Source organism: Podarcis liolepis (assembly GCF_965112155.1).
Source record: "Podarcis liolepis genome assembly, chromosome: 1".
Lineage (NCBI taxonomy): Eukaryota > Metazoa > Chordata > Lepidosauria > Squamata > Lacertidae > Podarcis > Podarcis liolepis.
Genome location: NC_139554.1, coordinates 81,782,597 through 81,799,689, shown reverse-complemented (window position 1 = coordinate 81,799,689; position 17,093 = coordinate 81,782,597). Strand labels below are relative to the sequence as shown.

The window sequence follows — 17,093 nt, the reverse complement described above, 5'->3', positions numbered from 1 at the left end:
AACTGAGGTGTGCATTAGGTTCAATTGCACATTAGATGCGTGTAAATATGGTATTAATGTTGGTCAAATAAAGGTAAGACTTTCAGACCAAGTAATCCTTTGCTCCTAAATATATACCAAAACAGGTCTTGCCTTCTTTTTGACTTCCTTTTGAACCCACCTAGAGGTTTGCTATATATCTGAGGGGCAAAGGTGGTTAACAACAGAATTTATAGAATGTAGTTCCTATTCAAATTCTTGAGTAATCCACAGTGGTATGCTTTTGTGGTATAAAACTGTCCATGCTTAGTTAAAAACTTTCTGTTTAAAAGCTATTGTGATGTCATTCCATCTTACATACACATTCCATACAGAAGTGTATTCCAGGTTTGTATTTAACAACTTCTGGTAGCCATAGGCAACCAGGAATTCCACATTGGCAAGGAAGTGCACAGAATTCCATGCAAACCAGTAAGTGGGCTGGTGGAGAAGGGATGGATTGCTCTGATCCTGGTATATACCCAGCAAGGAAGCATAGCCCACTAGCTTCTTAGCTGGCTAGTAAACAATTTTGCTAGTTGGTAATTCTTGTTGACATATGTCTAAGGCTGTCATATTCCCACTTTAAGGGAGGGCTTCACCTAGTGGTCAGCTTCATTGTTACAGTTCGCCAGTTGCTTCAAAAACACCAATGATAGCATCTACTTGCCTGAGCAGAACAAGCTATAGCTTTTCTAGGAATGACTTACAGAACTTTGGGACAATTTAGAGGTCTTCTCCATATTTCTGGAGTGTTTGCATAAATCTTTTGCTTTACAGTTTACTGTTTGCCCCAGGGTTGTACCATGCCCTGGTCAAAACAGAAATCCTTCCCTGACACTTGAACCATACAGTGGTTGACCTGCAAAGGTGGGATGGTGTCACCTGATTTAGGCAAGGAAGGTGCACACTATGTAAATCCCAGGAACATGGGATGCAGAAGGAAGACATGCAATACTGGCAGCGACCAGAGTTGAGTCCAAAGATAAACCCGTCTGCAATAGTCTCTACTGCATTAAAGTCATCCCAGAGTACAGAGTTTGAGGAGCAACAGTAGACCGGAATTTACCAAGAGGACGCTCTCAGCTTTGATACTGTGAGATAGTAGACGGTACTATCAAGTGAGCTGGTAACTACTGGAAACTGGAGAGAGGAGCAAGTTTAAGGACCAAGAACAATACTACACAAAGTGCAACTGCATGTAGCTGTTTGTTCCACTGTGCCCAGTTGAGCTCTCCCCCACAGAATTGTAGCTCAGAGCCTTTCTGGGATTCTGACTGCTCAGGGATCTCTTGCCCTCTTAAGAGACACTTCTGGATAGATTGCTGCCACTTGAGGCTCAGGTGGCCTCGGTGGCATGGAGTGCCTTCCATCAGCTTCAGCTGGTGGCCCAGCTATGCCTCCATAAGGAACAGCCTAACTTCTGTTGTCTATGCTGCTCTGGTAACCTCTAGGCTAAATTACTGCAATGCACTACACATGGGGCTGTCTTTGAAGATGGTTTGGGAAATGCAGATGGAGCAGAATTCAATGGCCCAGTTGCTCACTGGGCAAGATGGTCTGAGCACATCACACCAATCCTGGCTTGACTGCACTGGCTACCAATTTAGTTTCCGACCCCAATTCAAAGTGCTGGTTTTGACTTATAAAGCCTTATGTAGCTCAGGACCCCAGTGCCTCCAGGACTGCCTCTCCCTATATGAATGAACCCAAACCCTGCAATTGTCATCTGAGGAGGTTCTTTATGTGCCCAACCTGCAGGAGGTCCGGAGGGCAGCAACACAAAAATGGGCCTTTTCAGTGGTGGCTCCTTGCTTGTGGAATGCTCTCCCCTTCATTGTGTATCTTTAGGCAGTAGGCAAAAACATTCCTTTTTTGTCAGACCTATGGCTTTTTTTGCATAGGTGAGATATTTTAATTTAGTTTTTTTTTAAGAATAGAATATTAAAAAGACTTTTTTAAAATGCTGGTTTAATGCATGTATGTGTTTGCTCAAAATACTTTAAGTCACACTGAGTTGCTGTGGCAAAAAAGCAACTAATAAATAATATTTATAATATTTATAATAATAATAATAACCCCCTTGCAAAGTCCTCAAAGGCAGGCCTGATGGCAACCCCCAGTAGATGGGAAACAAAGCTACACCTGTGATGCCACGGGTCTGGTGATCAAGTCTGCAAAATCTCAGCATCCTACGGCCCTCAGCCCTTAATTCTTCTGAAGGCTTTCTCTTTACACTTCTCCTTTCTGGTTTGCTCCCCGATTGTAAAAATCTGATTTGATGTACTGTTTATGGATTACAATTCCCATCACGTCCTTTTCTTATACTGAGTCATGCCTTCAATGCAGTTCTTTCGACTGGCCACAGTGTGGCCACACTGGGCTAAGAAAGCACAGCCAACTAACTACAGGGGATTCAGGACGAGCAGAAGCTTATATATTTTGCTAAAATGGGTGATGTCACGGACGGCTTATAAATCCAAAACCCACCAGATCATCTCTCTCTTCTCAAAAGAGGGAAATGCTGCAGTGGCTCTGAAAGTTCTACAATTAAAGCCTGCAGAGCCAATGATCTGGGAAGCACCCAGCGGCCCCCTTCCCGCCGGCTGGCCGGCTCAGAGCCAGAGCGTCTGGCAGCAGCACACTTACATTGATCATGGCATTGGACGTGATGCGGAAGAGGGTGGCGCGCTCATTGACCTGCTTGATCTTCTCGTTGCTCTCGGCAGGCAGCTTGAGGGTCTCCAGTTCGCTGAGCGAGCGCTGCAAGGCCGTCCCGTGCTTGGCAATCAGGTCGTTGCAGGTGCTGAGATCCTCCACCTTGCTAGAGAGGGTGCGCAGGGTGTTCTGCAGTTCCGTCTTGTCTGTCTGAGACACTGATTCTTCATCACCCGACTCGTCTGTGGGGAAAAGGCTGCAGCTGTTAACACCTTCAAGGCAAGGCTCAGCCCAGAAGCAGATGCATTTACAGGTCCTCCTTTATTCTCAGCACTGTCTTCAGGGGACTAAAGGGAGCCTGTTTCCTCTCCCCACCCCCACCCGCCATCATTATGTGATCCCTTCCCATAGTCCAGTGAAGATACTGGCCAATGTTGGGGCTACAGGGAGCTAACAGGGAAATCTCTCTTGCCAGTTCAATGGTTTGTTGAAGCAAAGGACAGGATTTCTAATCCCACCCTTCCATTTTAGCAAGGAACTAAGGTGTAAATTGTGGTACTACAGATATTATTGATTTCTGGGTTGGTGGTGTTTTGTTTTGTTTTTAATCCTTTTCTGAGTATATAGACAAAGCAGCGGAATCAAAGCAGAAATCTAACTTGCAGTGATAAAAAACAATAATCCCAAAGCTAATTGGGAGCAATAAAGAAAGTATAAATATTCAAAGGGTAAAGATCATTGGGAACCTCTAAAAAGTAGCAGCCTTAAGGTCTGATTTCACTATCTGTGCTCCTTAAAGCAGAAGTGAGAAATATATTGGCAAAACCAAGTATCCCACGCCTACTGTATGCAACACCTCCTAGTTGCAAGCCATGAGTCTATTTATAAGAGTTGTGATGTTTAAACACATTTCTCCACACTGCTAGATCATGCCATTCTCTGGAAAGTCTTACATTGTTTGGAGCCCAATCTCTTGTGTAACTTTCCTCCCTCCAACAGTGGGTTTATAATGTTAGGAATGCTCTGGCGAGTGTGTGGGTATAGGTCTTTCTCTTGCAATACCAGAACTCAAGGTTACCCTGTGAAACCGATTGGTGGTAAGTTCAAGACAGACAAAAGAAAAGTAGCTGTGTCTCTTGAAGCAGTTAACATATGGAATTCAAACACCGTAAGCAACCATTAAATAAAAATGGCCCCTTGTTTTTCTTTGAAAAAGATTGGACAAAATGAATTTAGAATGTGTCTTTTAGGTATTATTAGCAATGATACTTAAATGGAACTCGCATGCTCAGTAGCAAAATGTTGGAGATAAACAACAGAAGACCCATCTCTCTCTCTTTTTTGGGGGGGGGGTACATTGGAGGAAGACCATCACTTTTCATGCCCTGTTTGTGATCTTTCAGAGGCATATGGCAGGCTGCTCTTAAAATGAGGAACTAGATGGACTTTTGGTCCAACTCAGCAAGACAGTCCTTACATTCTAGTGATTAAAAAACACACACAAATAGTTGGCTCACTCTTGTGCTTCGTCACTACCAACAAGTAATGAGTCCCAAAGTAGAATGATAAGGAACTTACAAAAAACTATCCGATCGGATGGGGGAATGTCTGCTGCAAGCAATCAAGAGAAATACTATTCAACAATGAGACATGAAGTCGCTGAGAGGAAGAGTACATGAGAGCACAGTATCTAGACGGCAACATTTTGAGTGTCAACATAGCAGATAAATTAGATAGACACGCAAACAGAGAGAGAGAGAGCAGGTATTAACATTTGGGAGTCGGAGTTTCAGTATCATGAGCTTGGAATCTCGTGCTGTGGATAATGACGATGCACACAAATAAATGCCTCTCTCTCCCATTATTTCTTTAGCTTTAGGTTTAAAAGGGGATGGGGGACCAGGATAATGAAAATTCAACAGAGCTAAGAAGGGCTAATATTTGAAACTCTGATGCCTAAGTCACAACACAATCTAATGTTACTGGGCAAAGGACATTTTGTTTTGAAAACACTGAAGAAATTCTTTCTGGTAAAGCTGCCAGATACCTCTTCTTTTTCTTTAGAATTCTATGAAAATAAAACAAAACCCCCATCAGTAGCTGGTGGCACATTTTCCACTTCTTTCCCCTTCTACACAGAGCAAATATGTCCTACGGAGAAGAGACAAACATGTTTGAGACACCAGATGGGGGGACCCAGGAGTCGAGGGACCAAAACTCCTTCAATTCAATGCATGATTTATTCAATACAAAAATGGACATTGGGCACTTGCTTTTGACACTTATTTTACCTAATCAGATACATCAGCTACTGTCAGCTACTGACAGATGCTTTAGCTCAGGAGCCACCAGATTATAATGTGAGGCTCAGATGATTGGGTAATGTGCAAAGCAGATTTGGTACTGACTGCTAAAATGCACTTTTGGTTTGGGAAACAGAAAGCTAACCATTCTGAAAAGCCTGATGCTTAAAAATATAGCCACATTTTCCAGAGGCCTCATGCTATAAACCACAATGGCCCCAAGTGGCCTGTTTCCTTGGTATGTCACACGCACAAGGCAAAGGACACCGAGCAATTTGTATGAGTAACAAACATTTGGTGTTTGGCAGAAAACCTTGCCCCAAGGAGTTGGAGCTCTAAATAGGATGGAACAGGACAAACTGGAAGAGATGCGCCCTCATGTTAACCCCATGGCCTAGAATAGACTAGGAATTGTTCTCTGCAGGTATTTTAGCCTATATGCGTTTCACAGGTGAGGCTACCTACCAAGGGTAGCCCAAAATCACAAACAAACAAGCAGGGTAGGATGAGGAGAACAGAAGACTCAGCTACTTCCTGTTTGCCCCAGTGCTATTAGCCAACACCAAATCTGCTCAGAAGATCTCATTTCTCCATTTGTCTCATTGATTTTCCTGGGTGTCTCCCTCCACAATAAGCTCTCTTGAGTTTCTCAGTGCTCACCCCCACCCACCTCCTGCTTCATTTGCACTGCCCTGAACACACCCTTTACCTGATTCTGCCAGCATCTTGACAGCTTTGGCCTTGGCCAGCTCTAGAGCTGTGACCCAGCGCTGCCTCTCAACCTCTGAGTTGGCCTTCAGGTGGTAGGTCTGTGCCCCTCCGTTGGAAATGATGAAGTTGCAGGAGTCCTCCACTGTGATGTTAGCCGTGGCCAGGTTGATGGTTCCACGGCAGGTGTGTCGCATCTCTGCCTTCGATCTGCCGGAAGGACAAAGCAGGAGGGCGGTCACCAGGGCATGAAGAAGCACAAGCTTCAGAGGTCTAATCTCAAGACACAGAATAATGAGACAAGGGCACCACATTTGGGAACAGGCAGCAAGTGAGAGTCCTAGGTATCTAGGAACAATGGACGTCAGCTAGAGGGGAGGGGGCAGAAATGTGCACGTGGGATTTTTTTTCAAAATGTAAAGATTGAGAACAGGAAGGGGATTGGCTGGAAACTTAAGTGGACTGCGATAGTAGCAGAACATCTTCTGTCTAGTGCAACTACCAATATGAATTCTACTGTCTCGCATTTCTGATCCTTTCAACATACCTCTAACGTACAGGCACACCCTAAACTTCACACAACCACTAGTTATCCTTTGTGCAGCACTGTTTTGATTTGCAAACGTTTTGGATGTGCTTTAGCTCTCTTGACAACCTGGTGAGGCAGCAATTTCCAGAAGGGCAGCAAAGACAAATACTCCTTTTGGTGAGGCAGGTGAATAATACTTTATGGATGGAAAAGAAACTAGCAACTTGGCTAATGAGTCCATGGTGGAAATGGATTGTGGAGACCTTAGTTTGACTCATTTAGGAGGCTTTTTAGATAAAAACAAACATGGCTGGATTACATGCACAGGTGATTGACATGGGAAGGATTCAGTCATATGATCTATGTATCTAGATATCTAGCCTTCCCGCTGCCATATTAGTTTTCTTTGTGTAGGACTTATTGATGGTCCATGGAGGAACATGAAAATCAAGTGAGGGCTGAGGTACTAAAGTCCAGGAACAGTTTTACCAGAGGGCTATTTGTCCAGAGCTGCCTCCTGCTTTGGACCATATTAGCTGGGTTTCCAAGTCCTACCCCGTTTTCCCAAAATGATGCAGTGGTACCTTGGTTCTCAAACGCCTTGGTACTCAAACAGCTTGGAACCCAAACACTACAAACCCAGAAGTAAGTGTTCTGGTTTGTGAACTTTTTTCAGAAGTCGAACGTGCTCTGTTTTGAGTGTTACACTTCCAATTTGAGTGTCACACTTCCGTTTTGAGTGCCACACTTCTATTTGAGTGTTACGCTGAGGTCTGTCTGCTTTTGGTATTTATTTTGCGGTTTTGCTTCTGCGGCTCTTTTTTGTTTGTTTTTGTGACTGTGTGGAACCCAGTTCAGCTACTGACTGATTGATTGTGACTGCAGCACATTGTTTATTGCTTTCATTTTATGGATCAATGGTCTCGTTAGATAGGAAAATTCATGTTAAATTGTTGTTTTAGGGTTTGTTTTCCAAAGTGTGGAATGGATTAATCCATTTTGCATTACTTTCTAAGGGAAGCGCGCCTTGGTTCTGGAATGCTTTAGTTTTGGAACGTACTTCCGAAACGGATTAAGTTTGAGAACCAAGGTACCACTGTATAACTAAACTGCCATTTGTCCAATGTATGGCAATCAGATACCGTCTGCACAAAGTTGTAGGCATCCTGTCACTTGCGTTGACTAATCATTAAACTGACGTGCTGAAAGTTAGCGAGCAAGTTTTTTACCACTAACTTTCTCAAATGCTTGGCAATACTGCACAACCCAAATAGAAGTTGTTTCCTCACTTTACAAAATATGTAAAGAGATTCCCTGGCTGGGATTACCCCCTTGAGTGGGGCAGAAGGGAAGGGAAAAGTCTCCTCTCTGTTACTGTGATCACTAGTGGCAGGCATTTCTATTAATAGGGCAATCTCTTGAACTTTGCAGAGCGTCCTGATAATTTCAACAAGCTGGCCGTCCCAGCCACACACGCAAGAGCGGACAGGCCAGATGGTGGGGGATTTTACATTCAATATTGGGACTCGGCCAGACTTGTAGGAGTTTGGGGGCGTTAAAGCCAGAACTAGACGCAGACCAATGCGTCTAAACTCAGAGAAAATGCTGGATTTTCAAGAAGCACATTCACAAGATAAGGGTGTGCATGCATGCGTGTGTGCGTGCGTTTGTGCACCACAGTCCTTCCCACGCTACAAGACTCTTGTCTACATGCTCATTAATGCAATGCACACACACAAACATATGAATATTTATATTATGGTTTCATTCACTGATGGGTGTTTCAGATAAAGTGTAATGGTAATTCCACAACACAGAAAAATTCTCTGCGATTCCTTCAAATGTCCAGAAATTGGGCATTTTTACCCTCTCCCTCAAAACACAGGGAGAGATCTGTCTCAACACCAAACAATGAAATGAAATATTGGGCTGAAGGAATTATAGGGATAGACAGAGTTTGCCGTAGCATCCAGAAAAACCAAGTTTAATATTGGGTCTTCATGTAACCTATTGAACTTGAGCCACTCTACAATGGAAAACAGTAATATATCTATTATAGATATTATTATAGGCACAATTATTAAAGATATCATTATCTTTTATAGATATTATTCAACAGAGCAGACGCACTGCTCTGTTGAGTGTGTTATTTCAAGGGATCTACTCAGAGTAAAAGTTAAGTCAATTACCACCCAGCTGATTCATTTGCACATTTGTATACAGTATATGTGTATCACATATCCTCAAGACACAGGCCTACAGGGAATTCCAGAGCTTGCCAGGAAGCCTCATGGATGGGAGCCCAGTGTGGATGAGGCAGTTGGAATGCAAAAGGCCTCCAGACAGCCAGGCCACCATTCATTTCAGTCCCCAATTTTCTCAGCATTCCCTCTGCCCAAGGCTGCGCTTACAGCTTTCCCAGTTTTGCAGAAATGACTAAGTCTACATTCCGCCTACCTTAAGGCTCGCCAAATCCCTCCCCACTCTCAGCCCAAGACAAGAACAAAGTTCCCTATGTATTGACCTGGTACAAGGCAGAGCCATCTCCTTTCCACTGCAAGGCTGAGTAGCACATAGGCAACAACAATGCACACACACAGCCTGCTTGGGGCTGGCACAGAGAAACTGCCAGAATGCTTCATCGCAGAGGCCCCGAGTTTACTGCTTCCTCCTAAAGCTTGGACAGAGGGTAACTTGGCATTCCTTCCTTCCAGCAGGCTGAGTCCACTGGGGAAATATGAGCCAGGCTTGCCAGCTATTCTTATCCTCCAGAGTCCAGTTACTTTATGAATAATACAGACCAAACTACGGGAGAGGGGCTAACAAGTCAGCCATCTCTGCCTAAGGCATGGCTCCCTCAAAATATATGTGTGCTGGCTAAAAGCCAGGATGTCTACACAGGGGCAAATTCCCAAAGAAGTGCCACAGGGTGATTTTAATACCGTTGACTAGATTTGGTGTGAGGAAAGGAAGGGTCTGCACTAACAATATAGGTTTGATGTCATTCAAAGATGAGTAGACAACACACTGATGGAGTCATTAATAAGAAAGGGCTGCAGACAGTTATCCATAGTATGTTTGTCTGGAGGCAGCAGACCCCGAATCTCAGCACCAATAATCCCATGGCATTCCCCTGACAGTAGCCAGTACTCCTGGATACTGGCTATTTTAGTCTTCCTTGGATGTTTGTACAAAACATTCCTTCCTATAGGATCGCTAAAGCCACCCTCCTTGCCACCCTCACAAAATATGGATCAGGAGATAAGTAGAGCACAACAAATAGTCCAAGTGAACATCACTATTGCAAGTACTTTACCAAAACCTCATCAGAAGGGACTTTGTGTCTCATTAGCACATTCTTATAGTAGAGGGCAGATGGGACTCATAGGAAAAAGACAAAGGTCACCCTACTACCTGTGCCTACAGCACTGCACAACTGATGTTGTGATACATTCAACCAATCAGTAAATATGTCATATATCCAGGCACGTCAGAGAGAAATTGTATGTAAAGTAGGCCAGGATCTGGAGTGGTAGCAATAACTCTGGAAAGGGACATGTCTCCACTACAAATTTAAATTGGTTTAACTATCACAATTCCTAACCAAGGGTTCGTGGAAGTTATAGTTGTGTCCAGAGGCACCACCTTCTGAAGTACATTGAGGGGGCCTGATGCAACATCCTGACATCACTCGTGCCCAGCTGTGTTCAACCTCAACAATGCGGGCCTCGCCCCCCTCAAAAAAGTTGCAGTTCAAAATCCTTTGCAGAAAAATGTGAAAGCTAACTCAAACTATTGCAGAGGTGCCTCGGCTCAGTATACCTGAAGGAGCATTTCCACCATCATCATTCTGCCCAGACACTGAGGTCCAGCTCTGAGGACCTTCTGGTGGTTCCCTCACTGCAAGAAGTGCAGTTACAGGGAACCAGACAGAGGGCCTTCTCGGTAGTGGCACCCGCCCTGTGGAAAGCCCTTCCACCAGATGTCAAGGAAATAAACAACTATCTGACTTTTAGAAGATATCTGAAGGCAGCCTTGTTTAGGGAAGTTTTTAATGCTTGATATTTTATTGTGTTTTTAATATCCTGTTGGAAGCTGCCCGGAGTGGTTGGTGAGGCCTGGCCAGATGGGTGTAGTATATGTAATAAATTATTATTATTATTACTAAGTTAGAGACTAACTCTCTTACGTTTCTGAGGAGCATACAATTCACAACAGAAAGAAAGATAAAACTGGCCATGTATTAGATATGCATAATTTACTGTTTACTATCAGTCAGAAGCCAAAGCACCACCCTCATAATCCTTCTTAAACATGGAAGTGGCAATAAGTTATGTATGGTCCATTAACACAGGACAACCCAAACCTGGCAAAAGCATAGGATATTAACTGCAACACCCCAATATATGTGTCACACCATCACATATATAAGCAAAAAGCACCGTCTTTTCCTTTTCACTTACGGGTTTCTAAACCACCCCATGGATCTAATAAGACTAATAATACCCCATTCCAAAGTCTATAGCATCCAATTTAACTGATCGAGAATAAGAGCCTCAGTTTGGCTGTACTGATTTAAATCAGTATTGCCATTTTTAAATGTATGCATTTCTTGAACAAGCAGGTAGTAACTAAACAGAACCTTTGTACAACCTAGGATCGACTAAAACCTTTGATCCCGAAGCCAACATGCCTTTTGCACTGCAGAATTATATCTGTTCAGAGAGAAAAAAAGATTTCTGCTTGGCCTTCTCTGTTCAAATGCCAGATCACTTACCTGAAGACTAAAGGCTGCAATCTCTATGTAGATTTACTTGAGATTAAATTCCACTAAACACAATGGGCACTTACTTCTGAACATACATACAGTGGTACCTCGGTTTAAGAACAGTCCGGTTTAAGAACGATTTGGTTTAAAAACTCTGCAAAACCGAAAATAGTGTCTTGGTTTGAGAACTTTACCTCGGTCTAAGAACGGAATCCGAACGGTGGAAGGACACCGGTGGCGAGAGGCCTCATTAGGGAAAGCACCCCTCGGTTTAAGAATGGTTTTGGTTTAAGAACGGACTTCTGGAACGGATTAAGTTCGTAAACTGAGGTACCACTGTACATAGGTTTGGGTTTTAATGCTGTAATCCTACTCATGCTTATTTGGAAGCGGGTCCCATTGAATCAAGTGAGATTTCCTTCCAAATAAACATGCGTACAGTTGAGCTATAATGGTGTCCAGAACTTTCCAGGAGCAAGAGCTGGTACTTAATGGACAAAACAGTGTTTCTCCCTGCATTAGAAAGAAATAATATCCATGCTGCTTCCTTAAAGCCCTAAACATCAACATTTAACTGGACACGCCACAGGACTCATGATGTTAGGAGGGTAGAAAACAGTACAATCCAACCCGTAAGGGTTCTGGATATTTGTGGTGTTATACAGTATGACATTTCCTAGATCCTCATGCATTGGATAACTGGACTCCAATACCAACAGGAAGACACTGCAATGTATCACGTTTACTGCTTGATCTCTGATGTTGAATAATTTTCTAATAGACCTTGTTTTTGCATAGAAAAGCAAGCTGCAAATCAGAGGGCTTAATAGATGGCTATGATGAAGTTTTAGAGATTATGTGTAAGCATTCACTTGCTTGTTCGTACGGGCGCCTCTCAACTTACACAGGGGTTAAGTTCTGGGGATAGTGCATAAAGCCAAAATTGCATATGGTCAAAACACACTGGGTTCAATGGTGGGTGGGATTGCCAAAGTATTTTTCCCCAAACACCTGCCCTTCTCCACTATGTATACCAGGCATGTCCAACAGGTAGATCGTGATCTACTGGTAGATCACTGGCTCCGCCCAAAGAAGCTGAACAACTGTGGCTCCCCTAAAAAAAGCTCAACAACTTTAACCTGAATCTCCAAAAAGGGGGTAGGTCACTGCCAGTTTTTAACTCTGTGAGTAGATCGCAGTCTCTTGGGAGTTCGCCACCCCACCCATGATATATACCAGGGGTCTGCAACCTTTAAGACAAAAAGAGCCACTTGGACCCGTTTCTGAAGAAAAAACAAATGGGAGCCGCAAAACTCGTCATTATAAAAATAACTTTTTTGTCACTTTTTATTATTTCTTTGTTTGACTCCTCAGAATTACTCCTCCTCATAGAAATAAACGTTAAATTAACAAGTTACCTTTTTGTGTGTGTGTGTTCTTCACTCCCCTTCAAAACAGTGACCAGCGTACATGCCCCCTTTCAATGCAGTGACCAGCGTACATGCCCCTTACAATGTAGCGGGCGGGCGGGCGGGAAGGTGACGTTGGGACGGTGCATGACTAACGCACGCACCGCCCCCATGCGACGTCACAGCCAGTACAGCGCCCGCCACAGTGGGGAGTGTCGGGGCGCACAATGCGCCTCCTCCCCTCGCTAGTATCCGCCCCGGAGCTGCGGCAAAGGTGTAAAAGAGTCACATGCGGCTCCGGAGCTGCAGGTTGCAGACCCCTGATATATACAGTCATACATTAGAACCCGAACAGAATCCATTCTGGAAGTCTGTTCAACTTCCAAAACATTCAGAAACCAAAGTATGGCTTCTGATTGGCTGCAGGAAGCACCTGCAGCCAATCAAAAGTCACGGAATCCGCACCGGACATTCGGCATCCAAAAATAGTTTGCAAACCGGAACAGTCACTTCTGGGTTTGCGGTGTTCAGGAGCCAAAACGTTCGAGAACTAGGATGTTCGAAAACCAAGGTACAACTGTATATATATGTATATATCATGTATACCTGCATGTGCACAATTTAAATGTGTGTTCAGTTAATATTTTCTTTAAAATCCAGTTGCTTTAAAAGAGAAACACTATAAATTAAATATTAAAAAGAAAAAAAATGATTTGGCAATATCCAACAGTAGTCATATTTAAGAGAAGACCCATTGAAATCTTGGGTCTACTCAAAATTCAAAGCAGTTGGATTTTTCTTCTCCATTTTTAGCTGCTCTGAGCTTCAGGTTTCCAATTATGGGCTCTCTGATGTTCCTCAGCTGCCTGGTCTAAAGGCATTTATGACCTACTATGTGATACCAGAACAGATAAGCTAATGGCAGCCAGAAAAGCCATAAACCCCAATGTGTGTATCAGAGCAGATCAACCAACAAGATGTCACTGGTTGAAGAGGACAATGAAATAAGTTGCAAGGTCAGAGGACAAGATTTATTGGGTGAATGAGTACACAGTCTATGAGTGAATGAGAACACAGTTCAGATGGGCCCTTAGCTAGTTATGAGTGAATAACAAGAATTTCCTAAACCTGGGCGAATAATCTTTCCTGTAACCCACTAGTGAAAAGGGGCTCTTTCTCTGTCAAACTGGTCACCACCATATATTAGTCTGTTGTAACATACACATCAAAGTCTTGTGGCTACTTAAAGACTAATGGATTTATTACAACCTTGCATTTTGCAACAAGGACTTCCATGCAGGTAAGTGAACAGGTTGGTGGAAGAAGGAAATGTGCTACTCCTTCTTCACTAACCTGCTGCATTTCATGCTGGCCACAAACGAAGGGGTTTCACACACACACGCCTGCTAAGATGCTACTAGCCTATTTTTCCATGCTGGCCATGGAGGAGGAGCTTCTAGCCTCTTAGCAGGCATTTAACAGGCTGATTTATTATGGCAAAAGCTTTCAAGGTTGGAGTCCTGATGCATTTGACAAAGTGGACTCTGATCTACGAAACCTTCCTTATGCAACAATAAATTTGTTGCTTTTAAGGTGCCACAAGACTCCTTATTACTATTTGACCACACTCTTTATTCCCTTTACTACTGCACCTTCAAGGTCTGTTTCTGAAAAAGCATACTTTTAGTTCAACATGTTAAGTTAACAGAGGCGCCACAAAAAATGTGCAAGGGGAAAGAGCCTCATTCGCACTCCAGACTTAACAGCAATGCAAAAGAACATCAACAGAGAAGAAAAGATGCATATGGCATAGTAAAGCAACACCTGCTACACAGCTAATTATTACAGGACACTGGATTAGGCTCCACCCACCTGTCAACCTTGACCCACAAGAGGTGGGGAAAATAACAATCTGGCTCAAATCTAGTTCTCCACCCATGGATTAGGGCTGCTATCCTTGGATGCAAGTGTCATTGACTATAATGAGAGCAAACATGCGTAAGATTGGGAGCCCAGATTCCAGAAACACTTCTCATTATTCCATATCTCCATTCACTCTCCCACTACTTAGATTTCCCTTCTCTTTAGGAAATAACACAGCTGAAGAGCAAAGCAGGGGCAAAAATGAGAACTTGAGCTCTCTCCCTAAAAATATCAGAGGCATTCCATTAAGTTAGTTTCAACATACTTTTGATTAGTAAGGTAGCTGGAATAATAGTTTTTCTCCAGAAGTTCTGTTTGATATGCTGCTTGACAATCCTCCTGTTTTATGAGTGGAATACAATTAGTTGAAGTAAGCACAACAGGTGCAAGCTTGGGCAGTGTGTATGGAGATCCTGGGCTGCCCAGGCAACAAAACCCTCCTCTTAGCCTCACTGCTGTGGTCCAAAGGAAAGCAGAGCAGTATGTTTGGCACCAGCTGGGCTGCAATTGTTTGAAGAGATTTGTCTAATTCACAAATATATGTTCACTTAACATGCAGAGGTAGCTGGAATAGGAATGCACATACAGTTTGGAAGAAAGTAGGTGAAAACTGCTGGGGCTTTACTATTCATCAGTGATATGGAGTAACATTTATGTGAAAACGCAAGGGTGGCGCAGACATACAACACAGCACTGAAAGCTATGAAGGGTTGCTTAGAGAGACAGGCAACATATACTGCTAAGTATTTGTTTCTGCATTTGCAGAAGACTCATGAAGAAACTGAATCATTTGAAGAAAAGTTTTGAAGCACGGATGGTTTGGGAACTCAGTTTAAGTAAGTAACTCAAGGTAGGTTTTGTCATAAATAAAAGGCCTCATTGTTTGGTTTCGTTACATTTGTAACACACCCTTCCTTTATGGAGTACAGTTAACAGGACCAGTGGTCAGGGATGATGGGAACTGTAGTCCCAAAACATATGAAGGGCCAGGTTTGGGGGTGCCTGGAGTACAGGGTTATCCTAATTTTTTTCACAATGAGGATGATTAAGTTGAGAGTTAAGTTACTTGCCCCAGGCTACCTGTTGAGCTCCACAGCCAAGCAGGAATTTGAACATAGCTCTCAATCCTAACAAGGGAAGGATGCATAGGGCAAATACAGTTTATGTGCAGCTTCTAACCTGCTGGGAAGAATTTCTCTCCTAACCAAGGAATGTTAGAAGCAGTGATTTCAGAAAAGCTATTTCTATTCCCAGCTTACATGGCCCCACAGCTACCATTGCCTGTGATAGTTAACCTCTGCCAAATCCGCCACACCCAGAACACAGGTCTTTTGGAAAGATGGCTTGTGACCATCATAGCATTATATCAACAGGCCTACATTTTTTGCATTTCTTTTTAAGTATCAAGTACTGTACACCAAAACACATCACAGAGGATGTATCTCTCAGACTGTGTGTTGCCCGTGCCATTGGCTGCAACAGAGAATCAAAAAGATGTGGCCCAGCGATGCTGCCAAGGATGTGGAGGAGGAGGAGGGTGTCTTAGAACACATTTGGCTTTTCTACTGGCTGGCATCAAGGGAAGGAGAAAGCCGCAGAATGTCGCAGGTGTGGAGAAAGGAGAAAGAATGCGGCTATCATCACCCTCATCTTCATGTCAGAATGCAGTACAGTGGTACCTCGGGTTAAGAACCTAATTCGTTCCGGAGGTCCGTTCTTAACCTGAAACTGTTCTTAACCTGAAGTACCACTTTAGCTAATGGGGCCTCCTGCTGCTGCTGCCAGAGCACGATTTCTGTTCTCATCCTGAAGCAAAGTTTTTAACACGAGGTACTATTTCTGGGTTAGTGGAGTCTGTAACCCGAGGTACCACTGTACATGCCATGCACATCTGAGGTGGGGGTAGGAATGTAAGGCAGAATAGCTGAGGGGAGCCTCAGAGGTGTGGAAGCCCCCTGATGCTTCTCAAGACGTGGCTAAGCCGTGACACCCTCATGCCACGTGGCAGTGAAGTGGCTGCTCCACACAGAGGAGGCTACTGCTGCTGCTCCTGCCACGCAGGCTTGGCCAGGGGGAAGAATGCCCAACCGGGTGCAGGCCGGCCAAAGGGAAAGAGGGTCACAGGCCTTGGGAGGCGCCCTGGGTGTGACCGGATCAGGAAAGGGGCGTGGCCGGCCACCCTGGCAGGGCCGGCAGACGGGGCGTGGCCTCACCTGTAGTAGCTCAGGAGCCCGTTGCTCAGCACGAACCAGCGCCGCTGATACCCTTTGATGTAATTGGTCCATTTGAAAAGCCAGCCCTCGCGGGCTGACCCGGAAGTGGAGCTGGTGGACCCGGAAGCGGAAGTAGAGCTCCCCCCTGGAGTACCTGTCACCCCCCCTGGGGCCGGTCCCCCAGGGCCCAGGGTGCCTCCTCCGCCGCCAGGCCCGGGAGAGGGTAGCGGGGGCGCTGGGCCGGGCCCACAGGTCGCTCCTGGGGCGGAGGCGATGGGGCCGCCCGCTCCGCCAGGCGTCGTCGCTGGGCCGGGTCCCGCCGCTCGTAACTCCGACATGGCACCGCGCAGCACCGCCGCCGCCTTCGCGAGCCCCGAACTGCCTCGGCCAACGAGAGACCAGGAACCGCCGGAGGCTGAGCGCCTCCCTCCTTCTTGGCTTCTCCCTCCCCCCAAACGATGCGCGTCGCGCCGTCACCCAACCCTCCCCATTAGCAGCGACGCCCACTCCAGGGGCCGGAGTCCCGCTTGGCACCGCCTCCGCGGCTGCTACTGGTCCAAATAT

At 44.7% G+C, this 17,093-nt stretch overlaps 1 protein-coding gene across 1 annotated transcript in view; it reads right to left on the bottom strand.

The window, feature by feature from the left end:
* Window positions 1–17,093, bottom strand: part of OSBP (oxysterol binding protein) — a 26,959-nt gene extending 9,866 nt beyond the window's left edge. Inside the window, exons 1-3 of the mRNA XM_083498789.1 lie at window positions 16,530–17,093; window positions 5,689–5,897; window positions 2,668–2,918 (exon numbers count right to left, since the gene is read on the bottom strand). Coding sequence (XP_083354915.1) covers window positions 2,668–2,918; window positions 5,689–5,897; window positions 16,530–16,867 — 798 coding nt within the window. The 5' untranslated portion in view covers window positions 16,868–17,093. The remainder of the gene's footprint in view (window positions 1–2,667; window positions 2,919–5,688; window positions 5,898–16,529) is intronic.